Here is a 27,797-nt window from a genome sequence, read left to right on the forward strand (position 1 = left end):
GGGCCCCCTTATCGGAGTGAGGAGGTGGTGCCTGCTGCTAGCTAGCCACATAGCTAGCTCCTCTCTCTTCTGGTCTACTGCCGTTTCTGTCTTTTTCTGATCAACAATGGTACAACTAGTGGGGTCTCTCCGAAAAGAGCTCGCTGATTCCTTATCCGCTTGCCGGGTGCTGGTGGTCGGAGCTGGAGGAATTGGTTGCGAGCTCTTGAAAAATCTTGTACTCACCGGCTTCAAAAATATAGAAGTGGTAAGTCGTGCAGGGGGCGGACATTTGCTGGGTCTTTGTGCAGCTACAGGCTGATGTGTGAAAGGCCTTAGCATGCTAGCTATTCTGAAATAAGTGTATATATTAGAACATTTTCATATGGACCTGGCTATATGTAAGTGGTGGAGTTAGCAATGTAGTTATATAGCTAGTTAGTTACATGCATGTATATAAAGACAACATTTAGGCCACTTCGTACATAATTTCAATTGCGCGCCATGTTGTCCCGACCTCTTTGTGGTCTGCTAACGTTAGCTAGACAATGCTAAGCTGTCCATACCGGTATGCTTGAAGGCTAATTAGTTAGCTTCTAGCAATGCCGGTGATTTTGTGATAAGCAATGTAAACTACAATGCAGCTAGCTAGATATATAATAACGGTAGGTAGGTAGCTAACGTTATACACGTTGTACACTTACCATCTTTCATACCACGTTCAACTTCTTTGTGAACCTGTCTTGATCTTATTAATTGCATTTTTTGTATCAGTAATTGTGTTTTAACTTCGATTTGCTGTGTCTCTTTTATAGATTGATCTGGACACTATTGATGTGAGCAACCTGAACAGACAGTTCCTGTTCCAGAAAAAACATGTGGGGAAGTCCAAGGCACAGGTAGGGCATAGATGCTTTGTTGTTCTTTCACAAACATGAGATCACTTGGTCGTGCATTCTAAAATACACTGAGTTTACAAAACATTAGGAACACCTTCCTAATATTGAGTTGCACCCCCTTTTGCCCTGAGGCTGTTCAGTCTCAATTCGCCAGGGCATGGACTCTAGAAGGTGTCAAGCGTTCCACAGGGATACAGGACCTTGTTGACTCCAGTGCTTTCCACAGTTGTGTCAAGTTGGCTGGATGTCCTTTGGGTTGTGGACCATTATTGATATACACGGGAAACTGTTGTGTGAAAAACCTGGCAGTGTTGCAGTTCTTGACACACTCAAACAGGTGCGCCTGGCACCTACAACCATACCCAATTCAAAGGCACTTAAATCTTTTTTCTTGCCCATTCACTCTCTGAATGGCACACATGCACAATTCATGTCTCAAGGCTGAAAATTCATGTCTCAAGGCTTAAAGATCTTTCAGTCACCTGTCTCTTCCTCTTCATCTACACTGATTTGAAGTGGATTAAACAAGTCAATCAATCAATCAAGTTTATTTTATATAGCCCTTCGTACATCGGCTAATATCTCGAAGTGCTGTACAGAAACCCAGCCTAAAACCCCAAACATCAAGCAATGCAGGTGTAGAAGCACGGTGGCTAGGAAAAACTCCCTAGAAAGGCCAAAACCTAGGAAGAAACCTAGAGAGGAACCAGGCTATGAGGGGTGGCCAGTCCTCTTCTGGCTGTGCCGGGTGGAGATTATAACAGAACTATGCCAAGATGTTCAAAATGTTCATAAATGACAAGCATGGTCAGATAATAATCAGGAATAAATATCAGTTGGCTTTTCATAGCCAATCATTAAGAGTTGAAAACAGCAGGTCTGGGACAGGTAGGGGTTCCGTAACCGCAGGCAGAACAGTTGAAACTGGAATAGCAGCAAGGCCAGGCGGACTAGGGACAGCAAGGAGTCATCATGCCCGGTAGTCCTGACGTATGGTCCTAGGGCTCAGGTCCTCCGAGAGAAAGAAAGAGAGAAGGAGACAATTAGAGAGAGCCAAGATTTTCAAAATGTTCATAAACGACAAGCATGGTCAAATAATAATCAGGAATAAAAGTCAGTTGGCTTTTCATAGCCGATCATTAAGAGTTGAAAGCAGCAGGTCTGGGACAGGTAGGGGTTCCATAACCGCAGGCAGAGCAGTTGAAATTGGAACAGCAGCAAGGCCAGGTGGACTGGGAACAGCAAGGAGTCATCATGCCCGGTTTGCCGTGATGTATGGTCCTAGGGCTCAGGTTCTCAGAGAGAGAGAAAGAAAGAGAGAATTAGAGAGAACATACTTAAATTCACACAGGACACTGGATAAGACAGGAGAAGTACTCCAGGTATAACCAACTGACCCTAGCCCCCTGACACATAAACTACTGCAGCATAAATACTGGGGGCTGAGACGGGAGCGGTCAGGAGACACTGTGGCCCCATCCGAAGATACCCCCGGACAGGGCCAAACAGGAAGGAAAAACCCCACCCACTTTGCCAAAGCACAGCCCCCGCACCACTAGAGGGATATCTTCAACCACCAACTTACAATCCTGAGACAAGGCCGAGTATAGCCCACAAAGATCTCCACCACAGCACAAACCAGGGGGGGGCGCCAACCCAGACAGGAAGATCACGTCAGTAACTCAACCCACTCAAGTGACGCACCCCTCCCCACTCAAGTGACGCACAAGTGACATCAATAAGGGATCATATCTTTCACCTGGAAAGAGTAGGTGTTCCTAATGTTTTGTACACTCAGTGTATCCTGTACACAATCTAAATACTATTTGTGAACTTACGGCTGCTGTCTGTCTTGCAGGTGGCCAAAGAGAGTGTGCTGCAATTCTGTCCCACTGCCAACATTACAGCCTATCATGACAGCATCATGAAGTAAGTCAACTAGTGTTGTGAGTTACCGGTGTGAGAACTTAATGTCCTTGATCCTGTTTAATGTTTGGTATGTTTGTCTTTCACAGCCCAGAGTACAATTTGGAATTCTTCAGGAACTTCATGCTTGTCATGAATGCTTTGGACAATCGAGGTAGAGTAATATCTACTTCCCCCTAACTACACTCTCTTTCCCTACCCCTAGTCTGTCCGTAGAGTATGTTTGGTATCTTTTCCCTGTTGTGGTCCTGGTCTTACCGCCAGCTGAATCTTTTCTTCCTTGCAGCGGCTCGTAACCATGTGAACAGGATGTGTCTTGCAGCTGACATTCCCCTTATTGAGAGTGGCACAGCTGGCTACCTTGGGCAGGTGACTGTTATTAAGAAGGTAAGGCACGGATGAAAACAACCTGTGGATGTCGATTAGATGCATGGTCATGTTCAGTGCAGTAAAAATTCATTAGATACAGAGTGTAATAATCACCTCCCTCCTTGCTTTCCCACACTATAGGGTCTTACTGAGTGTTATGAGTGCCAGCCCAAACCCACACAGAAAACCTTCCCTGGTTGTACCATTCGCAACACCCCCTCTGAGCCTATACACTGCATTGTGTGGGCCAAGTACCTGTTCAAGTAAGTGTTGTTGATGTGTTTTTTGAATTTATTTTATTTAAATCACCTTTATTTAGCCAGGTAGGCCAGTTGAGAACAAGTTCTCATTTACAACTGCGACCCGGCCAAGATAAAGCAAAGCAGTGCGACAAACAACAGAGTTACACATTGAATAAACAAACGTACAGTCAATAACACAATAGCAAATTCTGCATACAGTATCTGCAAATGAGGTAAGGCAATAAATAGGCAAATAGTGGCGAAGTAATTACAATTTAGCAATTTACACTGGAGTGATATATGTGCAGATTTGCAAGTAGAAATACTGGTGTGCAAAAGAGCAGAAAAACAAATATGGGGATGAGGTAGGTAGGTGGTTGGATGGGCTGTTTACAGATGGGCTGTGTACAGCTGCAGCGATCGGTAAGCTGCTCTGACAGCTGACACTTAAAGTTAGTGAGGAAGATATAAATCTCCAGCTTCAGTGATTTTTGCAATTCGTTCCAGTCATTGGCAGCAGAGAACTGGAAGGAAAGGTGGCCAAAGAGGTGTTGGCTTTGGGGATGATCAGTGAAATATACCTGCTGGAGCGCGTGCTACGGGTGGGTGTTGCTATGGTGACCAGTGAGCTGAGATAAGGCGGGGCTTTACCTAGCAAAGACTTATAGATGACCTGGAGCCAGTGGGTTTGGCATCGAATATGTAGTGACGGCCAGCCAATAAGAGCATACATGTTGCAGTGGTGGGTAGTATATGGGGCTTTGGTGACAAAAAGGATGGCACTGTGATAGACTGCATCCAATTTGCTGAGTAGAGTGTTGGAGGCTATTTTGTAAATGACATTATCGAGGATCGGTAGGATAGTCAGTTTTACGAGGGTATGTTTGGCAGCATCTTTGTTGCGGAATAGGAAGCCGATTCTAGATTTAACTTTGTATTGGAGATGCTTAATATGAGTCTGGAAGGAGAGTTTACAGTCTAGCCAGACACCTAGGTATTTATAGTTGTCCACATATTCTAAGTCAGAACCGTCTAGAGTAGTGATGCTGGGTGAGCGGGTGCGGCCAGCGATCGTTGAAGAGCATGCATTTCATTTTACTAGCATTTAAGAGCAGTTGGAGGCCACGGAAGGAGAGTTGTATGGCATGGAAGCTTGTTTGGAGGTTACTTAACACAGTGTCCAAAGAAGGGCCAGAAGTATACAGAATGGTGTCGTCTGCGTAGAGGTGGATCAGACAATCACCCGCAGCAAGAGCGACATCATTGATCTATACAGAGAAAAGAGTCAGTCTGAGAATTGAACCCTGTGGCACCCCCATAGAGACTGCCAGAGGTCCGGACAACAGGCCCTCCAATTTGACACACTGAACTCTATCTGAGAAGTAGTTGGTGAACCAGGTAAAGCAGTCATTAGAGAAACCAAGGCTGTTGAGTCTGCCGATAAGAATGTGATGATTAACAGAGTCGAAAGCCTTGGCCAGGTTGATGAAGACGGCTGCACAGTACTGTCTTTTATCGATGGCGGTTATGATATCGTTTAGGACCTTCAGCGTGGCTGAGGTGCACCCGTGACCAGCTCGGAAACTAGATTGCATAGCGGAGAAGGTACGGTGGGATTTGAAATGGTCGGTGATCTGTTTGTTCACTTGGCTTTAGAAGTCTTCAGAAAGGCAGGGCAGGATGGATTTAGGTATGTAATAGTTTGGTTCTAGAGTGTCTCCCCCTTTGAAGAGGGGATGACTGCGGCCGCTTTCCAATCTTTAGGAATCTCAGACGATACGAAAGAGTTGTTGGAACAGACTAGTAATAGGGGTTGCAACAATGGCAGCAGAAAATTTTAGGAAGAGAGGGTCCAGACTGTCTAACCTAGCTGATTTGTAGGGATCCAGATTTTGCAGCTCTTTCAGAACATCAGCTGTCTGGATTTGGTTAAAGGAGAAGGGGGGCTTGGGCCAGTTGCTGCGGGGGGTGCAGAGCTGTTGGCCGGGGTTGGGGTAGCCAGGTGGAAAGCATGGCCAGCCGTAGAGAAATGCTTATTGAAATTCTCAATTATCGTGGATTTATCAGTGGTGACCGTGTTTCCTAGTCTCAGTGCATTGGGCAGCTGGGAGGAGGTACTCTTATTCCCCATGGACTTTACAGTGCCCCAAAACTTTTTGGACTTAGTACTGCAGGATGCAAATTTCTGTTTGCTTTCCTAACTGACTGTGTGTATTGGTTCCTGACTTCCCTGAAACGTTACATATCGCTGGGACTATTCGAAGCTACTGCAGTACGCCACAGGGTGTTTTTGTGCTGGTCAAGGGCAGTCAAGCCTGGAGTGAACCAAGGGCTATATCTGTTCTCAGTTTAAAAGAAATTGAAAGGGGCATGCTTATTTAAGATGGTGAGGAAAGCACTTTTAAAGAACAACCAGGCATCTTCTACTGACGGGACAAGGTCAATATCCTTCCAGGATATCTGGGCCAGGTCGATTAGAAAAGCCTGCTCGCAGAAGTGTTTTAGGGAGCGTTTGACAGTAATAAAGGGTGGTCGTTTGACCGCGGACCCATAACAGATGCAGGCAATGAGGCAGTGATTGCTGAGATCCTGGTTGAAGACAGCAGAGGTGTATTTAGAAGGCAAGTTGGTCAGGATGATATCTATAAGGGTGCAAATGTTTACGGATTTGGGGTTGTACCTGGTAGGTTCCTTGATAATTTGTATGAGATTGAGGGCATCTAGCTTAGATTGTAGGACGGTCGGTGTGTTAAGCATATCCCAATTTAGGTCACCTAGCAGAACGAACTCTGACTAGATGGGGTGCAATCGATTCACATATGGTGTCCAGGGCACAGTTGGGAGCTGAGGGCGGTCTATAACAAGCGGCAACAGTGAGGCACTTATTTCTGGAGAGATGGTCTTTAAAAGTAGAAACTCAAACTGTTTGGGCATAGACCTGGATAGTATGACCGAACTATGCAGGCTATCTCTACAGTAGATTGCAATTCCGCCCACTTTAGCAGTTCTGTCTTGAAAATGTTGTAATTGGGGATGGAAATTTCAGATTTTTTGGTGGCCTTCCTAAGCCAAGATTCAGAAACGGCTTGGACATCAGGGTTGGCGGAGTGTGCTAAAGCAGTGAATAAAGCAAACTTAGGGAAGAGGCTTCTGATGTCAACATGCATGAACCCAAGGCTTTACGGTTGCAGAAGTCAGCAAATGAGAGCGCCTGGGGACACACAGGGCCTGGGTTAACCTCTACATCACCAGAGGAGGAGTAGGATGAGGGTATGGCTATAAGAACTGGTCATCTTGTGCTTTGGCAACAGAGAATAAAAGGAGCAGATTTCTGGGCGTGGTAGGATAGATTCAGGGCATAGTGTACAGACGGGTAGGGTGAGAGTACAGTGGGGGTGAACCTAGGCATTGAGTGATGATTAGAGGCGCCAGTTAGGCTAGGTGTGGTCTCTGCATGTGTGGGGGGTGGGTCAAGGGGGCTATCTGAGGGCATGTTGAGCAGGACTAGGGGCTCCGCAGTAAAATAAAACAATGAGAGCTGTCCTAAACAACAGTATGCAAGGCATATTGACATTAGAGAAAGGCATAAAGCAATCACAGGTGTTGATTGGGAGAGCTAAGACAACAAAGGGTGAGACAACAATGAGTAAACAGCTAGGACAACAACAACAGGTAAATGGCGATGAATGGGCAGAGAGGGTCAGTTAGCTACACACAGGGCCTGAGTTCGAGGCTGGGGCCGACAGATAAACAAAATTAAGTACTGTGTTAATGAACAGTCCAGCAGGCATCAGCTGTGTAGCCGAGTGATCATAGGGTCCAATGAGCAGCAATAGATGAAACAGAGCCGTTCGGTAGTCAATTACTATGCTTGGCGAGTGGGAGACACGGCGTTCAGGAAGCTAGCGGGCCGGGGCTAGCAGATGGATCATCACCAACATCCATGACGCAGAGGCCGGGTGAGAGCACATCGGCCGAATTACGTCAGCAGACCAGTCGTGATGGATCGGCGGGGCTCCATGTCGACAAAGGGTCCAGGCCAATTGACAAGAGAGGTATTGTAGTTGGTGTACTTCGTTTGCTAGCCGGGAGATGGGCCTAGCTTGAGGCTAACTGGTGCATGCTTCTGGACAAGGGCGTTAGCCACAATAGCCACTCGGTAGCAACTAGCTAGCTGCGAAGATCCGGTGTAATGGTCCAGAGCTTGCGTCAGGAATCCGGGGATGTAATGGGGGGGAAAGCAGTCCGATATGCTCAGGGCTGATATTGAGCTGTGCAGACTGGCACGTATTATCCGGGCTAAAGCGTCTGGAGTCTGAGCTAAAGGTAAAGACCGCTAGCGGTGGCTAACAATGACTAAATAGCTAGTAGCTAATTAGCTGGCTAGCTGCTGATGGGGGTTCCAGTTATAAGGTCTAAAAAATAGCAGATCCGTACCACCTTGTGTGAGGCGGGTTGCAGGAAGGTATATTTAATTCTAAATTGGAAAAAAGAGATTGAAATGTATTAAAAAAAACAGAAAAAGACTGAATATTTAAATGGGCGAAAACAAACACGTCTTACTGCTGCGCCATCATGGAAGATAACTTATGTATCTCACTAGTTGTAAACCAATGAGGAATAGGTCATGATTGTTATCTTCGTCCTTAGGTGAGTATTGGTATTGCTTGCAGAGATATGTTTTATTGCTGGGAGGTTGAGATTAAGCCCATGATAATGACAATCCAGTTTTATTTTAATCTCCACCTCAGCCAGCTCTTTGGAGAGGAGGATGCAGATCAGGAGGTGTCCCCTGACACAGCTGACCCAGAGCTTTCATGTGAGTAGAGCGCAACACTAGAGAATTCTAATACTACCACCTCCCTGCCCTCCATAGACCAGAGGGGTGAGATGCACTGACACGTATGCAGTAAAAGGCTGCTGTGTACACTGGTTTTCATTGAGGTCTCTTGTCTCCTATTCTCAGGGAACCCTGCAGACACTGAAGCCCGAGCCACAGCATCTGATCAGGATGGAGACATCAAGCGGGTGTCCACCAAGGACTGGGCACGATCCACAGGCTACGACGCAGTCAAACTCTTCAACAAGGTAGGCTTTAGTGTGAACAAGCCATTACTAAAGGACTGCTTAAATGAAAGTGTCCCCTCGTCTTGTTGTCAACAAGCTTATTAGCCCCTCGACTTTGGCTAATAGCCATTTGATTTGTGTGGTCCTCCAGCTTTTCAAAGATGACATACAGTACCTCCTGACCATGGACAAGCTGTGGAAGAAGAGGAAAGCGCCACTCCCTCTGGATTGGCTTGAGATTCAGAAACTTGGTAAGATATTAGCATCCTACACTGAACAAAAAATATAAACGCATTGTGTATTATGTCGGTTTCATGAGCAAAAATAAAAGCTTATTTCTCTCAAATTTTGTGCACAAATTTGTTTAAATCCCTGTTAGTGAGAATTTCTCCTTTGCCAAGATAATCCATTCACCTGACAGGTATGGCATATCAAGAATCTGATTAAACAGCATGATCATTACACAGGTGCACCTTGGGCTAGGAACAATAGAAGGCCTCTCTAAAATTTGCAGTTTTATCACACAATGCCACAGAAGTCTCAAGTTGAGGGATTATGCAATCGGCATACTGACTGAAGGAATGCCCACCAGCTCTGTTGCCAGAGATTTTAATGTTCATTTCTCTACCATAAGCCGCCTCCAACGTTGTTTTAGATAATTTGGCAGTACGTCCAACTGGCCTCACAACTGCAGACCACGTGCATGGCGTCGTGTGGGAGAGCGATTTGTAGATGTTAAGAGTGCCCTACAGTGGGGTTATGGTATGGACAGGCATAAGCTACAGACAACAAACACAATTGCATTTTATCAATGGCAATTTGAATGCATAGAGATACCGTGATGAGGTCCTGAGGCCCATTGTCGTGCCATTCCTCAGCCGCCATCATGTTATGTTTCAGCATATAATGCACTAACCATGTCGCAAATATCTGTACACAATTCCTGGAAGCTGAAAATGTCCCAGTTCTTCCATGGCCTGCATACTCAACAGACAGGTCACTCATTGAGTATGTTTGGTATGCTCTGGATTAGAGGTCGGCCGATTTATGATTTTTCAACGCCGATACCAATTATTGGAGGACCAAAAAAAGCCGATACCGGCCAATAAAAAAATAAATAAAAATAGATTTGTAATAATGACAATTACAACAATTGTGAATGAACAATGAACGCTTTTATTTTAACTTAGATTTTATTTATGTATTATATTATTTCGTCTCAAATAATGAAACATGCTCAATTTGGTTTAAATAATGCAAAAACACAGTGTTGGAGAAGAAAGTAAAAGTGCAATATGTGCCATGTAAAAAAGCTAACGTTTAAGTTCCTTGCTCAGAACATGAACATATGGAAGCTGGTGGTTCAATATTCCCAGTTCTTCAATTTTCCCAGTTAAGAAGTTTTAGGTTGTAGTTATTGTAGGGATTATAGGACTATTTCTCTCTCTACCATTTGTATTTCATATACCTTTGACTATTGGATGTTCTAATAGGCACTTTAGTATTTCCAGCCTAATCTCAGGAGTTGATCGGCTTGAAGTCATAAACAGCGCTGTGATGCAAGCATTGCTAAGAGCTGCTGGCAAATGCATTAAAGTTTCAATGAATGCTTACGAGCCTGCTGCCGCCTACCACCGCTCAGTCAGACTGCTCTATATCAAATCATAGACTTAATTATAATATAATAAACACAGAAATACGAGCCGTTGGTCATTAATGTGGTCAAATCCGGAAACTGTCATTTCGTAAACAAAACGTTTATTCTCTCAGTGAAATACGGAACCGTTCCGTATTTTATCAAACGGGCAGCAACCCTAAGTCTAAATATTGCTGTTACATTGCACAACCTTCAATGTTATATCATAATTATGTAATATTCTGGCAAATTAGTTCAGAGTTCGCAACAAGCCAGGCGGCCCAAACTGTTGCATTTAACCTGACTCTGCGTGCAATGAACGCAAGAGAAGTGACACAATTTCCCTACTTAATATTGCCTGCTAACATTCATTTATTTTAACTAAATATGCAGGTTTAAAAAAATATATACTTGTGTATTGATTTTAAGAAAGGCATTGATGTTTATGGTTAGGTATATTCGTGCAACGATTGTGCTTTTTTCATGAATGCGCTTTTGTTAAATCATCACCCGTTTGGCGAAGTAGGCTGTGATTCAATGATAAATTAACAGGCACCGCATTGATTATATGCAATGCAGGACAAACTAGTTAACCTTGTAATATCATCAACCATGTGTAGTTAACTAGTGATTATGTTAAGATTGATTGTTTTTTATACGATAAGTTTAATGCTAGCTAGCAACTTACCTTGGCTCCTTGCTGCACTCGCGTAACAGTTGGTCAGCCTGCCACGCAGTTTCCTCGGATTGCAATGTAATCGGCCATAATTGGCATCCAAAAATGCAGATTACCGATTGTTATGAAAACTTGAAATCGGCCATGCCGATTAATCGGTCGACTTCTATGCTGGATTGATGTGTACGACAGCGTTTTCCAGTTCCCGCCAATATCCAGCAACTAAGCACAACCATTGAAGAGGAGTGGGACCACATTCCACAGGCCACAGTCAACAGCTTAATCAACTCTATGCGAAGGAGATGTGTCGCACTGTATGAGGCAAATGGTGGTCACCCTAGATACTGACTGGTTTTCTGACCGAAGCCCCTACTTACATTTTATTTTTTTTAACCGGTATCTGTGACCAAAAGATGCATGTCTGTATTCCCAGTCATGTGAAATCCATAGATTAGGGCCTAATTCATTTATTTCAAATTACCGATTTCCTTATATGAACTGTAACTCAGTAAAATCTTAGAAATGGTTGAGTTTATATTTTTGTTCAGTATATATTATATTGCTCCAAGCTGCTGGAGAGTGCAGTGGACCAATTTGATTTAGAAGATTTTTGTTGTGGTGGTTTAGTTTTGTCATTGTCTCTCTCTCTCTCCTCTGGTTGTGTGATAGCGTGTCCCCAGGAGGTGACTGGGACGGGACTGAAGGACCAGCAGGTGTTGGGTGTGGCAGGTTACTCCCAGCTCTTCTCCCGCAGTGTGGAAACTCTGCGCTCCATGCTGGCTGACAAAGGGGATGGAGCAGAACTTGTGTGGGACAAGGTGAGGACCTAATAATGGGACATTGCAGAATCAACACTGCCCCACTGGAACAAAATATTTTGGTGGAGATAGAAAATAGACCTGGGAAGATTATGCTCTTTTGGCATTGCATTTGAGTAACATTTTCCTCCTGTTGCTAGGATGACCCTCCAGCGATGGACTTTGTGACAGCAGCCGCCAACTTGCGCATGCATATCTTTAGCATGAACATGAAGAGCCGTTTTGATATCAAGTGTGGGTATTTTGGGTGAAAGATGTCGAGCTGTTAAGTTCTTATTGTGACAATTTATTATTGATACAGATTCATACAATTGATTTTACTTTCTTGCTTTAAAGTTCCAATGCTGCTGTTTTTCTCAATATCTAATAACTGCTTAACAATTAAGTACCTTACTGTGATTGTTTGTTTTTAATTAAAATGGTAATTTTCTCAAGCAAGAATATGGCTAGGACTGTATGGGAGGGGTCTGAGTGGGCAGGGAGAAACTGAAAACTATATGTTATTGGCTGAGAGGTTTGGAACTCTTTGTTATTGGTCTGTTAACTAATGTACCACTTGATGTCACACAAGGCAGGCCAAAACTCCATCCCACAAACAGGCAGAAATTTTAGGCAGTCTTTTCAAACAACTCTTACACTAAAAAGAGCATGATCATTTTCATAATTTCACAGTATTATTCCACCCTCATATTGTGGAAATGTATATAAATCATGTTTTTGACTGCACTGGGCATTTCTATGTTTCTAAGTATGATACCTATTAAGGTGTTTTGATTTTGTAAATTGTTCCTTGCAGCCATGGCAGGGAACATCATCCCAGCAATCGCCACAACCAATGCAGTCATTGCTGGCCTCATTGTGCTGGAGGCTCTGAAGATCCTGTCTGGAGATGTGGAGCAGTGTCGCACGGTGAGAAATCAGGAGTGATCCCTTCTACTCTTAGAGGGTGGTACTCTACCTTTAATCATGTGCCCCTAGTCTGCACACTCGGGGAAGCTTTGTCAGTATGAATGGGGCACTATTTTCAAAATGCAGCATATCACTTACTTGGCCCAGCATTTCATTCACTAATAGTAGCCATGGTGGTTGTAAATAATTTAATAGCAGATTATGGGTGTTTGGTGTATGCCTACTGTGCTCTGAAACATTTTCTAATTTTCCTTCCTGTATGGCTTAGATCTTCCTGAACAAGCAGCCTAACCCCAGGAAAAAGCTGCTTGTTCCATGTGCTTTGGACCCACCCAGTGCCAACTGTTATGTGTGTGCCAGCAAGCCAGAGGTTACAGTCAAACTGAATGTGCACAAAACTCTTGTGCTGGCCCTTCAAGACAAGGTAATGTATGCCTCTCTGCCTCCTGTATGCGTGTGACCATGCTTGCAATCAGACTGATAAAGACAGACAAACACACAGACTGGTACGGACGTTGTTGGCCAGTGAAGACATTTTTGACCATAGAGGCAGAGATGAAGCCAGATGGATATTGACTGCTTAGAAAGTTGCATGTTGATCTATACAACATCAATCTGGGGCGGCAGGGTAGCCTAGTGGTTAGAGCGTTGGACTAGTAACCGGAAGGTTGCAAGTTCAAATCCCCGAGCTGACAAGGTACAAATCTGTCGTTCTGCCCCTGAACAGGCAGTTAACCCACTAGGCCGTCATTGAAAATAAGAATTTGTTCTTAACTGACTTGCCTAGTTAAATAAAGGTAAACAAAAAAAAAATCTGGTTTGCTTGTTTGTTGCAACCACCACAACACAGTGAAAAGTGATCAGCATATCTATGTGTTCCGCTAAATATTCTTGTTTCTTTGTTAGATATTAAAGGAGAAGTTTGGGATGGTGGCGCCAGATGTGCAGATCGAGGATGGGAAAGGGACAATCCTCATCTCCTCTGAGGAGGGTGAAACTGAAGGTATAAGACAATCACAGAATAATATCAGACTGTTCCCAAGGAGACCAGTAGAGGATGCCAACCTGTTCCCATGGTGACTGCAGGCCTTGAAATTATTTTTTTTAGCCACTTTACAAATAAAATACATTACTATCTTTTTTTACCCTCGAGAATCAGACAAAAAAGGTAGGCTAGCCTATTAGCTTCTTTGCATAGTCAAGCCTACACTTTGCCTCTAAGGCTCTCCTGAAAGATGGTTGGCCACCCTTCGTAGCCTATAAAATAATGCAACATTACAAGTACAATCAAATACATTTTTGGTTTATAAAATAATTCCCTCCAGGGCTTGAAATTAAGGGTGTCCCGTTGTCCCTGGGACGATAAACAATGTCTACGGTTCAAAATACAACCACTGCACATATTATTTTGAAAAAATCAAATCACATTTTATTGGTCACATGGACTTATTTGGCTGATGTTATTGCGGGAGTAGCGAAATCCGAAAAGCAATGAGTTCGATGCAACAGGTCAGACCGTTTAGCTTTAAATGTTGATAAAGTTTTATTTCTTCATATTATAAGCTCAACAATGCGCTCATGGCTGTAGGCTACGTACAAATGTTCCAAAATGCAATTAGCGGGAAAACACTCGCTTTTAAGTTAGTTTTAACAGTGGTCAAGTAGGCTACTGTGGCTATTTGATCATAATGTAGTCCTAACAGAGTAGCCTACCATCAAAAACAATGAAGAAAATGCATCCAATAACATTTTAACATAGAAATAGCTGTTCTATCATTCAGCCTACAGTAGCAGCCAATGTGTTGTGTTCAATGTAGGTCTACATTGAGACTTTTGAAAAAAACATTAACCAGGGCTCCAGAGTGGCGCAGCGGTCTCAGTGCAAAAGTTAAATAAAGGTTAAATTTAAAAAATGGAGATACTGTTTATCCACGTGTCCTTCAGACAAGGTGACTGAACATGTTGTTTGATGCAAGAAACCACTTTACAATATAAAATGCATCATTATTCCCATACCATTATTACAGTGAATCAGACAAATTATTCTACCCTCTGCCTATTGGCCACTTAGCTTATTCAAGCCTGTCTCAAAATACGTTGCCCCTTTAAGACAAAAAAAAGCTCTTTACCTGACTGACGTTTCAAAGGTGTCTTGAAATGCACACATTTGTGCTCTTGTAGGGAATCAGTCACTCCCCCATTGCTGGCTACAAATGATCTATAACTGGGCTAATAACTCACTAACTAGCAATGGATATGAACAAATGTACACACGTCCCTAAATGAAGCTCTTGCTTTGATCTCAAAACAAGTGCATCTTGTGACGGCCCTGAATATTTCTGAACCGTCTCAGTGCTTCTCCTTTATTTCCCCCTTTAATAGCCAGCATCAGCTGCGCAAAGGTGAAGTTGTGATTGAGACATGAATGAGGATGTGTGCAACCCTCAGTTCATGAAGCTTCGCTATTCCGTTTGTTTTGTTGCCTTAGTGTGTTTTGTAGCCTTAAAGCGAGTTTACCTAGGATTGGATCCACTCTGTGCGTCTGTGGACTACACCTCTCCGTTGTTCAAAGTGGCCTTTACTCTGGTGGAGATATTTACATTTACATTTAAGTCATTTAGCAGACGCTCTTATCCAGAGCGACTTACAAATTGGTGCATTCACCTTATGATATCCAGTGGAACAACCACTTTACAATAGTGCATCTAACTCTTTTAAGGGGGGGGGGGGGTTAGAAGGATTACTTTATCCTATCCTAGGTATTCCTTAAAGAGGTGGGGTTTCAGGTGTCTCCGGAAGGTGGTGATTGACTCCGCTGACCTGGCGTCGTAAGGGAGTTTGTTCCACCATTGGGGTGCCAGAGCAGCGAACAGTTTTGACTGGGCTGAGCGGGAACTGTACTTCCTCAGAGGTAGGGAGGCGAGCAGGCCAGAGGTGGATGAACGCAGTGCCCTTGTTTGGGTGTAGGGCCTGATCAGAGCCTGAAGGTACGGAGGTGCCGTTCCCCTCACAGCTCCGTAGGCAAGCACCATGGTCTTGTAGCGGATGCGAGCTTCAACTGGAAGCCAGTGGAGAGAGCGGAGGAGCGGGGTGACGTGAGAGAACTTGGGAAAGTTGAACACCAGACGGGCTGCGGCGTTCTGGATGAGTTGTAAGGGTTTAATGGCACAGGCAGGGAGCCCAGCCAACAGCGAGTTGCAGTAATCCAGACGGGAGATGACAAGTGCCTGGATTAGGACCTGCGCCGCTTCCTGCGTGAGGCAGGGTCGTACTCTGCGAATGTTGTAGAGCATGAACCTACAGGAACGGGTCACCGCCTTGATGTTAGTTGAGAACGACAGGGTGTTGTCCAGGATCACGCCAAGGTTCTTAGCACTCTGGGAGGAGGACACAATGGAGTTGTCAACCGTGATGGCGAGATCATGGAACGGGCAGTCCTTCCCCGGGAGGAAGAGCAGCTCCGTCTTGCCGAGGTTCAGCTTGAGGTGGTGATCCGTCATCCACACTGATATGTCTGCCAGACATGCAGAGATGCGATTCACCACCTGGTTATCAGAGGAGGAGATTAATTGTGTGTCGTCTGCATAGCAATGATAGGAGAGACCATGTGAGGATATGACAGAGCCAAGTGACTTGGTGTATAGCGAGAATAGGAGAGGGCCTAGAACAGAGCCCTGGGGGACACCAGTGGTGAGAGCACGTGGTGCGGAGACAGATTCTCGCCACGCCACCTGGTAGGAGCGACCTGTCAGGTAGGACGCAATCCAAGCGTGGGCCGCGCCGGAGATGCCCAGCTCGGAGAGGGTGGAGAGGAGGATCTGATGGTTCACAGTATCAAAGGCAGCCGATAGGTCTAGAAGGATGAGAGCAGAGGAGAGAGAGTTAGCTTTAGCATTGCGGAGCGCCTCCGTGACACAGAGAAGAGCAGTCTCAGTTGAATGACTAGTCTTGAAACCTGACTGATTTGGATCAAGAAGGTCATTCTGAGAGAGATAGCAGGAGAGCTGGCCAAGGACGGCACGTTCAAGAGTTTTGGAGAGAAAAGAAAGAAGGGATACTGGTCTGTAGTTGTTGACATCACTGGTCTGTAGTTGTTGACATCAACAGAGATATGTTGGCGGATTGGATTGTATGACTGACCGACTGACTACACCTTTTTGTACACGGTATTTCATTTGTTTTGGGGTGATGTATACTGTGATTTATGTAGTTGTGAGGACGTATTAGTCTTTGATTAGTCTTTGATACGCTTTATAGTTCTGTTGCAAAATAAGTGTTATTTTGAGTGTATGAATAATACTGGGTTTACGCTACGGACAAACGTTGCGTGACTAAGGTCACTTGAGTCCCTGAACTTATTTACCGGGCTGGACTCTTTATGCCCGAGGTACAGGACATTTCTAAATGAACAAGAGCGCATTATTTGTTATATTGTTGTGGGTGTGATCATTTATGTTGTTAATACAACCACACAAAAGAATACACTTGTTTGAAGTTCTTTCCAATGTTTTAAGGGTTTATGAAAAGTATATTTCCATCCTGACTTTTACATAAGTCCTTTGTATTGGTGTGACTTGACGGACCAGATGGGACTCATTCCCTCCCAAACCAAAAGTAGAAACGAATGTTTTCTCTGGTAGGCACAACCTACCTGGCACTCCTATAAATAACCAAGTCAAAACCGTTACAATCTACTCTCGACTGCTGATGCTGCAAAAAGTCCAGTTCAAAGTGAATGGCACAGATCTATATATGACAATGGTCTAATCCTGAATGCTGATTGGTTAAAACAGAATTCCCAGCCGGTGTCTATTCCACAAGTTACCACCGTCATACCAATCTATGACGTTAAAATGGCTATTTACTTTGTTCCATCTGACTGCGCAATCCACTGTCTCATCAGCCCAGCCAGGCACTTTATAAACTTGATCTCCACTATAAAAAGCATATAAACATTAACTCACATTTCTTTTAGACTAACATTTTAGTTTTCAACAGAGGAGATTTGTATTAATCTTGCTGTCTGTCTCTCTGACATTTGCAACATTATCTCAATATTGAAATTCTATCTTCAGCATTCCCATAGTAATCAACGTGTCGGGACGAGACAGTCAGGCAGCGTTTCTCAGCCAGTTGAAATCATGAATCAGCTGGCATAATTTGTTTGTATTTATACAAAGAAATGTCACTAGAAAACAGCTTAAACAAATGCAAATGAGGATAAGAACATTGCCAGCCAGTATGGCAATGGAACATTTATAACGAACGACTGAGTCGTGTCCATAGATACAGAACAAAATGACTGAATGACTTGGTCATTAGCAACCGAACCAATAGAACGAACGACCGACCAGCCGGCTTGGGTAGCAACCCTAGATTTGTGTTGGGACTAAATCTTTTGGAAGGATGAAATGGTATGAATAAATAAATCAAAACCTTTTAAATTAAAATATGGCAATCATTATTTGAATATGTTGGTAACCCGTTTGTATAAAAGTGATAATGCCCTCGAAGCCGGTGTTTGAGCTGCAGTAGGCAGCCAGAGAATAGCAGAAGCCGGTGTTTGAGCTGCAGTAGGCAGCCAGAGAATAGCAGAGAAGCCGGTGTTTGAGCTGCAGTAGGCAGCCAGAGAATAGCAGAGAAGCCGGTGTTTGAGCTGCAGTAGGCAGCCAGAGAATAGCAGAGAAGCCGGTGTTTGAGCTGCAGTAGGCAGCCAGAGAATAGCAGAAAAGCCGGTGTTTGAGCTGCAGTAGGCAGCCAGAGAATAGCAGAGAAGCCGGTGTTTGAGCTGCAGTAGGCAGCCAGAGAATAGCAGAGAAGCCGGTGTTTGAGCTGCAGTAGGCAGCCAGAGAATAGCAGAGAAGCCGGTGTTTGAGCTGCAGTAGGCAGCCAGAGAATAGCAGAGAAGCCGGTGTTTGAGCTGCAGTAGGCAGCCAGAGAATAGCAGAGAAGCCGGTGTTTGAGCTGCAGTAGGCAGCCAGAGAATAGCAGAGAAGCCGGTGTTTGAGCTGCAGTAGGCAGCCAGAGAATAGCAGAGAAGCCGGTGTTTGAGCTGCAGTAGGCAGCCAGAGAATAGCAGAGAAGCCGGTGTTTGAAGGATATATTGGCACGGGTGTTAGGCCCGAGACGGCAAACCATGCCAATATATCCTCCAAACACCGGCTTCTCTGCTATTCTCTTGCTGCCTACTGCAGCTCTGATTTGGTTACGATGCACTGGTCTGTGTAGTGCTGCCTGCATCGTGCCTGTCATGCAATAGACTCCTACTCAGATGCATTCTGCCTACAAAAAATGTCTTATAGTTTCTTTTGTTTTGGTATGTTGCATTGAAAGAGGCTAATATTGTGTGGATTCCGTCACAATTCCCACAGTAAAAGGAAACGTTGATAGTGTTAACTAATGAGGAAAACTCTAGAAAGTTGAGTGAAATTCAATCTCGTGCTTCTCTGTGTGCACTGATATTTCGTCTGCTTGACAGTCCCGGGGGGAGCACATGCACAGCTTAGAGGGAAAATTTCTCTCCAATCTTGTGATCATTTGTTCTGAACGAACCGTGCCTCGAGTATTTTGACAGAATCCAGGCTTTTGTACGTTAATGTTAATTATCCTTCATTATATTTGTCAAACATGACTGCCGTTTAGCCTATATGTTATTAAAAGTTTGGCAAAAATTTCTGCCGCCTCATGTCAGCGCAGATTTGGACATAATGAGGCTGTAGCCAATATGCATAGCACCTACACTTTGACATGTAGGCTTTTATTTATGTACATGAAAGATTATAATATTGGCCCCTCTTATCCAATTCCGATCGGAGTAATTGTTTTATATTGTTGTGTGTGCTTTGACAATTGCATTTTTTGGGGACTTAAATCTTACTTTATTTTATTTATTCTTGTCCCGGACAAAAGGACAAGCGTTGTCAAGCTATGGACTGTATATTGTACTAGGGTTGGACAATGTCAACATTTGTCCTATTGCGATTATGTACTCGTAAAACATTGTGATATACGATGGTATTGCCCCCTATTGGCCCTACATTTGGAGAGAGAAAAACAAATCAAATAAACAGTTGGGCTACAACTGGACAATTCAGGATGAGATGTTGTTGAAAGCCTGGGCAGAGGCAAACGTCTTCTTATATTCCTTTCTGGTGGAGCTTCAGCGTGGAACATGAGTGTGTGGATTTCTGAGTGTGTGTGACGCTCACATGACGTAGCAAAGTAACAGTCAACTGATGTGGAACGGTCTGTAGTGAGTTAGGTTATAAATCATGGGCTGGAGAGAATCAAAGTCTACCATCAGAACTTGATAATTGCTTTGTCTTGTCCTCTAATATTGTTTGTTCAATCTCTCAAAGCTGTGGCTGAGAATAGCCTATGTCTAGGTGTATTGACTCCGATTTCATTCTTGTTTTTGAAAGCGGCAACGTTAAGACAACACCAACAGGCTATTATAATATTTGGGGATAAGGCTACTGTTTTTTATAATTTTTACTTTTCTTGTAGCTTCTTTAATGTCTAGTAGGAATATAAACTCAGAAAGAAAAAAAACATCCCTTTTTCAGGACCCTGTCTTTCAAAGATAATTCGTAAAAATCCAAATAAATTCACGGATCTTCATTGTGAAGGGATTAAACAATGTTTCCCATGCTTGTTCAATGAACCATAAACAATGAATGAACATGCACCTCTGGAACGGTCGTTAAGACACTAACAGCTTAGAGATGGTAGGCAATTAAGGCCACAGTTATGAAAACTTAGGACACTAAAGAGGTCTTTCTATTGACTCTGAAAAACACCAAAGGAAAGATGCCCAGTGTCCCTGCTCATCTGTGTGAACGTGCCTTAGGCATGCTGCAAGGAGGCATGAGGACTGCAGATGTGGCCCGGGCAATAAATTGCAATGTCCGTACTGTGAGACGCCTAAGACAGCGCTACAGGGAGACGGAACGGACAGCTGATCGTCCTCGCAGTGGCAGACCACGTAACAACACCTGCACATGATCGGTACATCCGAACATCCTGTACCTGTCCTGCAGGTGTGATGGCAACAACAACTACCTGAGTTACACCAGGAACGCACAATCCCTCCATCAGTGCTCTGACTGTCCACAATAGGCTGAGAGAGGCTGGACTGAGGGCTTGTAGGCCTGTTGTAAGGCAGATCCTCACCAGACATCACCGGCAACAACGTTGCCTATGGGCACAAACCCACCGTCGCTGGACCAGATAAGACTGGCAAAAAGTGCTCTTCACTGACGAGTCGCGGTTTTGTCTCACCGGGGGTGATGGTAGGATTTGTGTTTATTGTCGAAGGAATGAGCGTTACACTGAGGCCTGTACTCTGGAGCGGGATCGATTTGGAGGTGGAGGGTCCGTCATGGTCTGGGGCGGTGTGTCACAGCATCATTGGACTGAGCTTGTTGTCATTGCAGGCAATCTCAACGCTGTGCGTTACAAGGAAGACATCCTCCCCCATGTGGTACCCTTCCTGCAGGCTCATCCTGACATGACCCTCCAGCATGACAATGCCACCAGCCATACTGCTCGTTCTGTGCGTGATTTCCTGCAAGACAGGAATGTCAGTGTTCTGCCGTGGCCAGCAAAGAGCCCGGCTCTCAATCCCATTGAGCACGTCTGGGACCTGTTGGATTGAGTGTGAGGGCTAGTGCCATTCCCCCCAGAAATGTCCGGGAACTTGCAGGTGCCTTGGTGGAAGAGTGGGGTAACATCTCAAAGCAAGAACTGGCAAATCTGGTGCAGTCCATGAGGAGGAGATGCACTGCGGTACTTAATGCAGCTGGTGGCCACACCAGATACTGACTGTTACTTTTGATTTTGACCACCCCTCCCCCCTTTTGTTTAGGGACACATTATAAAATTTATGTTAGTCACATGTCTGTGGAACTTGTTCAGTTTATGTCTCAGTTGTTGAATCTTATGTTCATACAAATATGTACACATGTTAAGTTAGCTGAAAATAAACGCAGTTGACAGTGAGAGGACGTTTCTTTTTTTGCTGAGTTTAGGTTATTGGCCATTTGGTTTTCCAGACTCACATGGAGGGATTTATATCATAATAAGCTTAAACTTGTCATTCAATTTTTCTATAGGCTATTGATGTTTGTTCTCTCATTATTAGTCCCCTGGCTACTTTATGTTTTTAGGCTATTCAAACTACTTTTTGTGATGTAACTTAGCTAGCATTCAGCATTCATTGTTTGATCAGGAGAACGGCATGCATGCATAAAATGATGAAAGCATAGCCTAGCCCAAAGTCATATTCATAGCCTATCGAATGGAGAGAGAAGGGAATATAGCTTACGTTTTTTAAACGCCTAGCCACAAGCTAGTTAAGGACTGTCCGTTATTTACAGTGCCTTCAGAAAGTATTCATACACCTTGACTTATTCTACATTTTGGTGTTACAGCCTAAATACAAAATTGATTAAATGGTTTTTTTTAAATCTCACCCATCTACATACAATACCCCATAGTGACTAAGTGAAAACATTATTTACAATAATGTGAAAACAATGTGAAAACATTATTTACATTGGTATTCACACCCCTTTGCCATGTCACTCCAAATGAGGTCAAGGGCATCCAATTTCTGTTGATCATCCTTGAGATGCCAATACAGCTTAATTGGAGTCCATCAGTGGCCAATTAAATTGCGTGGACATGATTTAGAAAGAAGCACACCTGTCTATATAAGGTCACACAGTTTGACATTCCTGCAGTCAGCATGCCCATTGCACGCTCCCTCAACTTGAGACATCTGTCATTGTGTTGTGACAAAACTGTACATTTTAGAGTTGCCTTTTATTGTCCCCAGCACAAGATGCATCATGCTTGATATTGATCAATCATATTGATCATGCTGTTTAATTGACTTATTGATATGTCAGGTGGATAGATAATCTTGGCAAAGGAGAAATGCTCACTAACAGGGATGTAAACAAATTTATGCACAACATTTTAGAGAAATAAGCTTTTTGTGCGCATGGGATCTTTTTTTTTTTTTTTGCTCATGAAAGATGGGACCAACACTTAATGTTGCGTTTCATATTTTTGTTCAATATATTTGGCCTGAATGCAAAGCGCCGCCTGGGGAGAACTAGGCCACAGCTCATCACCCGTCAAACATAACCCCTACCGTGAAGCATGGTGGTTGCAGCATCATGCTATGGGGATGCTTTTCAGCGGTAAGAACTGTGAGACTGGTAAGGATAGAAGGAACATTAATGGAGCCAAATACAGGCAAATTCTAGATGAGAACCTGCTTCAGAGTGCAAACAACCTTCGGTTGGGGCAAATGAGCCCAAGCATACAGCCAAAGCAACGCTGGAATGGCATCAGAACAAGAATGTGAAAGTCCTTGAGTGGTCCAGCCAAAACCCAGACTTGAGTCCCATTTTGTGGAAAGTTTGTGGAAAGACTTGAAGAATGCTGTTCACCGGAAGAATGGGAGAAAATCCCCTAATTCAGATGTGCATAGCTGATACAGACATACCCAAGACAACTCAAAGCTGTAATCACCGCCCTAGGTGGTCCTGCAAAATATAGACTCAGGGGTGTGACTACTATGTATTAGAGATTTAATTTTCAATAGATTTGCTAACCTTTCTAAAAACATGTTTTCACCTTGTCATTATGGGGTATTATGTATAGATGGGTGAGAGGGAAAAAATCTATTTAATCAATTTTGAATTCGGCCTGTAACACGTACTGCATTGAATAGCCCCCGCGATATGCAACTTTTCAGGTAAGTTAGGAACCAATATACACAGGTAGGAAAGCAAAGGCTAGCTTTTTCAAACAGAAATTTGCATCCTGTAACACTACAGAAAGTTCTGGGACACTGTAAAGTCCATGGAGAATAAGAGCACCTCCTCCCAGCTGCCCACTGCACTGAGGCTAGGAAACACTGTCACCACCGATAAATCCGCGATAATTGAGAATTTCAATAAGTATTTTTCTACGGCTGGCCATGCTTTCCGCCTGGCTACCCCTACTCCGGTCAACAGCCCTGCACCCCTCACTGGAATTTGCCCAAGCCTCCCCCATTTCTCCTTCACCCAAATACAGATAGCTGATGTTCTGAAAGAGCTGCAAAATCTGGACCCCTCCAAATCCGCAGGGCTGGACAATCTGGACCCTCTCTTCCTAAAATGATCTGCTGAAATTGTTGCAACCCCTATTACTAGCTTGTTCAACCTCTCGTATCATCTGAGATCCCCAAAGATTGGAAAGCTGCCGCGGTCATCCCCCTATTCAAAGGGGGAGACACTCTAGACCCAAACTGCTACAGACTTATATCTATCCTCCCCTGTCTTTCTAAGGTCTTCGAAAACCAAGTTAATAAACAGATCACCGACCATTGCGAATCCCACCGTACCTTCTCCGCTATGCAATCTGGTTTCCAAGCTGGTCATGGGTGCACCTCAGCCACGCTCAAGGTCCTAAACGACATCATATCCGCCATCGATTTAAAGACAGTATTGTGCAGCTGTATCCATCGACCTGTCCAAGGCTTTCGACTCTCAATCACCAAATTCTTATCGGCAGACTCAACAGCCTTGGTTTCTCAAATGACTGCCTCGCCTGGTTCACCAACTACTTCTCTGATAGAGTTCAGTGTGTCAAATTGGAGGGCCTGTTGTCCGGACCTCTGGCAGTCTCTATGGGGGTGCCACAGGGTTCAATCCTTGGGCCGACTCTTTTCTCTGTATACATCAATGATGTCGCTCTTGCTGCGGGTGATTGTCTGATCCACCTCTACGCAGACGACACCATTCTGTATACTTCTGGCCCTTCTTTGGACACTGTGTTAAGTAACCTCCAAACAAGCTTCCATGCCATACAACTCTCCTTCTGCGGCTTCCAACTGCTCTTAAATGCAAGCAAAACTAAATGCATGTTCTTCAACTGATCGCTGCCCAAACTTACCCACCCGTCCAGCATCACCACCCTGGACGGTTCTGACTTAGGTATTTGTAGTTGTCCACATATTCTAGGTGTCTGGTTAGACAGTAAACTCTCCTTCCAGACTCACATTAAGCATCTCCAATCCAAAATTAAATCTAGAATCGGCTTCCTATTTCGGAACAAAGCATCCTTCACTCATGCTACTAAACATCACCTCGTAGAACTGACTATCCTACCGATCCTTGACTTTGGCGATGTCATTTACAAAATAACCTCCATCACAGTGCCATCCGTTTTGTCACCAAAGCCCCATGTACTACCCACCATTGCGACCTGTATGCTCTCATTGGCTGGCCCTCGCTTCATATCCGTCGCCAAACCCACTTGCTCCAGGTCATCTGTAAGTCGTTGCTAGGTAAAGCCCCGCCTTATCTCAGCTCACTGGTCACCATAGCAGCACCCACCCGCAGCACACGCTCCAACAGGTATATTTCACTGGTCACCCGCAAAACCAATTCCTCCTTCGGCCGCCTTTCCTTACAGTTCTCTGCTGCCAATGACTGGAACGAACTGCAAAAATCACTGAAGCTGGAGACTCGTATCTCCCTCACTAGCTTTAAGCACCAGCTGTCAGAGCAGCTCACAGATCACTGCACCTGTACATAGCCAATCAGTAAATAGTCCATCCAACTACCTCATCCTCATATTGTTATTTATTTGATTTATTTTGCTCCTTTGCACCCCAGTACCGCTACTTGCACACTGATCTTCTGCACATCTATCACCCCAGTGTTCAATTTGCCATACTGTAATAATTTTGCCACTATGGCCTATTTATTGCCTCACCCCCCTTATCCTACCTCATTTGCACACACTGTATATAGACTTTTGCTATTGTATTATTCACTGTATGTATGTTTATTCCATGTGTAACTCTGTTGTTTGTGTCGTACTGCTTTGCTTTATCTTGGCCAGGTCGCAGTTGCAAATGAGAACTTGTTCTCAACTAGCCTACCTGGTTAATTAAATTAAAACGCAACAAAATGTGGAATAAGTCAAGCGGTATGAATACTTTCTGAAGGCACTGTATAATATAAAAAATTGGTTTAGTCCCTAAGGCCCAAGCATCCGACAGAGGGGGGAGAGACAATATTTTCTGAATGGCCAATTTGCGCTGCTTTGGTGTACTACTCTGCTCTGTCTCGCCTACATTCCTCTTGCGTTCTGTATAACATATTTATTGAAACAGGCCAGCCTTTATTAATATGAAGCCTTTCATAAAACAAGATTATAGCAAATAGGAATAGACAATTACTTGGAATGTCACTGAGCTGCCCTGCCCGACTCTTATTGCGCGGTGCTAGTCAAGTTCAAATAGGCTAAACCAGGGGTCTCCAACCCTGTTCCTGGAGAGCTACTGTCCTTTTCTCTTCAACCCCAGTTGTAACTAACCTGGTTCAGGTTATCAACCAAGTATTACGGTTGCTCTCCAGAAACAGGGTTGGAGACCCCTGGGCAAAAACGTTGTCTGTCACATCACAATGTTGTCACCATTGGCAACGGCTGTCGATCATCGTCGATAGACGATACCATCATAATATCGCTAAACCCTATATTGTACTCAACGGTATACTCTTATCAGGTATACATATTTATTATCATGCACCATTCTCTTCTTATAGCAAACAACAGCAAGTTTCTGTCTGACTTTGGGATACGACATGGTAGCCGTCTGCAAGTGGATGACTTTCTGCAGGATTACACACTCCTGGTTAACGTGATTCACTGGTAAGAGAGGATGTATTTCTCTGTGTGCTGTATATGCCTTTGCATTTGCATGACTAATGCAAATTTGTTTCCCTAATGTAAATGTATTTCTGCTTTTGTCTGGAAAAGTGAGGACTTGGAGAAGGATGTGGAGTTTGAGGTGGTGGGTGACGCCCCTGACAAGGCCCCAACCCCACCCAGCGCACAAGAGGACAAGAATGTTGCCAACGGCAACAAAGACTCTGCCGAACCGTCCACCTCTTCCAAAGGTGAGCAAAACTGACATTGACTACAGAGATAGACTGTTTTAGACGGTCTAATAATCAAAATCCTGGTCATAAGTCACCTGTCCTTTAAACCATTTTGTTTATAGTACTGAGAATCATGTGCAGCTATGTTTATTTTGTAACTGAACGTAAACTCTAAAATGGTATATGTCAATCGTCTCTCGTCTGACTTTCTCTTGCTTTCCTTTCTCCTCTTAGCCCCTGCTGAGCAGGATGATGTTCTGATAGTTGATTCGGACGAGGAGGAGCCGTCCTCCAGCACTATGGATGTCCGCATGGAGTCAGGAGGCCACAAGAGGAAGCTCCATGATGCTGAGACAGGCGAGGCTTCAGCCAAGCGCCAACGCCTGGATCAGCCTTCGGCTGCCGATGAGGACGATGATGACATCATTGCACTAGACTAGTATGTCTCTCCTGGCCCCTCCCCTCTTCAGAAGGATGAAACTCTGTGTTTGTGTTTTCATACGCTGTTCCTCTTACCAAACATGTGTAAATATAAATGTACAAAAACTGTTAAGTGTGCCAGTTTTTATTTTGGTCCATCACAGATTGATAAAATACTTTTAGCTTTTTGTATTTTTTATAATGTATTTGTCATGTCACGGTTTATAGGGAGACTGAAAGAAACATTTAATAGCAAATGTTTTTCAGCGTATTTCATCCAGTAAACTTACACCTCCATTTGAAGGAATGGGGGAAAAAAGTTATCAAACCCAATAATTTCTTTGAGTCAAGCATTGATTGAATTTTCTTTAATTGTTAACCATTGACCACTTGCAGGGTGAGTTGCTTTGTCACAGCTGGTTAAAAAAGAAATTGTACTGGAGTTTGTTACTTTATTTATAAATCTTTCATGTGGTTTATAGTTGGAGCCATCATATCCAGGCCTCAACCTCCTTTTGGACCAAATAGATAACGACACAATAAACACTTACACATCTAATGACCCCAAACTTGTTTTCTTAAGCTTTAGCATACACATTATTACTGGTATACAGTATTTGTTTGGAACAGCAGTACTTTGGCTTGTTTTTACTGGACACACCATCAAATTTTAATTTGCTAACTTATTTGTGATTTTTTTGGGGAGGGGACTATAAAGCCCTTTCATTGCTTGGTTTTGGTTTGACAATAAATTCTGTTTTTGCCACAGTTGTCTTCTAAAGGGTTCAGACTGAGAAAATGTCTCATAGCAATTACAAGTTTGCCGAAAGAGCGAATGAGTTTCATAACGTCCCTTTAACGTTTATCTTCCAACGTTCTGGGACTGAAGGAAAAACATTTTTTAGAG

At 43.9% G+C, this 27,797-nt stretch overlaps 1 protein-coding gene across 2 annotated transcripts; it reads left to right on the forward strand.

Annotated features, from left to right (window-relative positions):
- Positions 1-27,658, forward strand: LOC129867192 (SUMO-activating enzyme subunit 2). Of its 2 annotated transcripts, none has more exons than XM_055940421.1 (17): positions 1-247; positions 795-878; positions 2,737-2,807; positions 2,894-2,958; positions 3,091-3,191; positions 3,315-3,436; positions 8,167-8,234; positions 8,382-8,503; positions 8,634-8,733; positions 11,464-11,612; positions 11,753-11,846; positions 12,409-12,521; positions 12,790-12,945; positions 13,428-13,524; positions 26,135-26,240; positions 26,349-26,488; positions 26,705-27,658. In XM_055940421.1, the coding sequence occupies exons 1-17, from the start codon at positions 107-109 to the stop codon at positions 26,908-26,910; spliced, it is 1,935 nt and encodes a 644-aa protein (XP_055796396.1). In that variant the 5' UTR covers positions 1-106; the 3' UTR covers positions 26,911-27,658. The 2 variants fall into 2 exon arrangements, with proteins under 2 accessions (XP_055796396.1, XP_055796397.1); XM_055940422.1 differs by lacking the exon at positions 1-247 and adding an exon at positions 375-380.
- The last annotated feature ends 139 nt before the right edge of the window (positions 27,659-27,797 follow it).

The sequence above is a fragment of the Salvelinus fontinalis genome, chromosome 12 (genome assembly GCF_029448725.1).
Source record: "Salvelinus fontinalis isolate EN_2023a chromosome 12, ASM2944872v1, whole genome shotgun sequence".
NCBI lineage: Eukaryota > Metazoa > Chordata > Actinopteri > Salmoniformes > Salmonidae > Salvelinus > Salvelinus fontinalis.

Excerpts from the sequence above, each read along its gene's own strand:
- LOC129867192 (XM_055940421.1), top strand. The coding sequence starts at position 107 with ATGGTACAACTAGTGGGGTCTCTCCGAAAAGAGCTCGCTGATTCCTTA. Across the intron at positions 879-2,736 it reads TGGGGAAGTCCAAGGCACAG|GTGGCCAAAGAGAGTGTGCT; the intron begins GTAGGGCATAGA and ends TCTGTCTTGCAG. Across the intron at positions 12,946-13,427 it reads TGCTGGCCCTTCAAGACAAG|ATATTAAAGGAGAAGTTTGG; the intron begins GTAATGTATGCC and ends TTTCTTTGTTAG.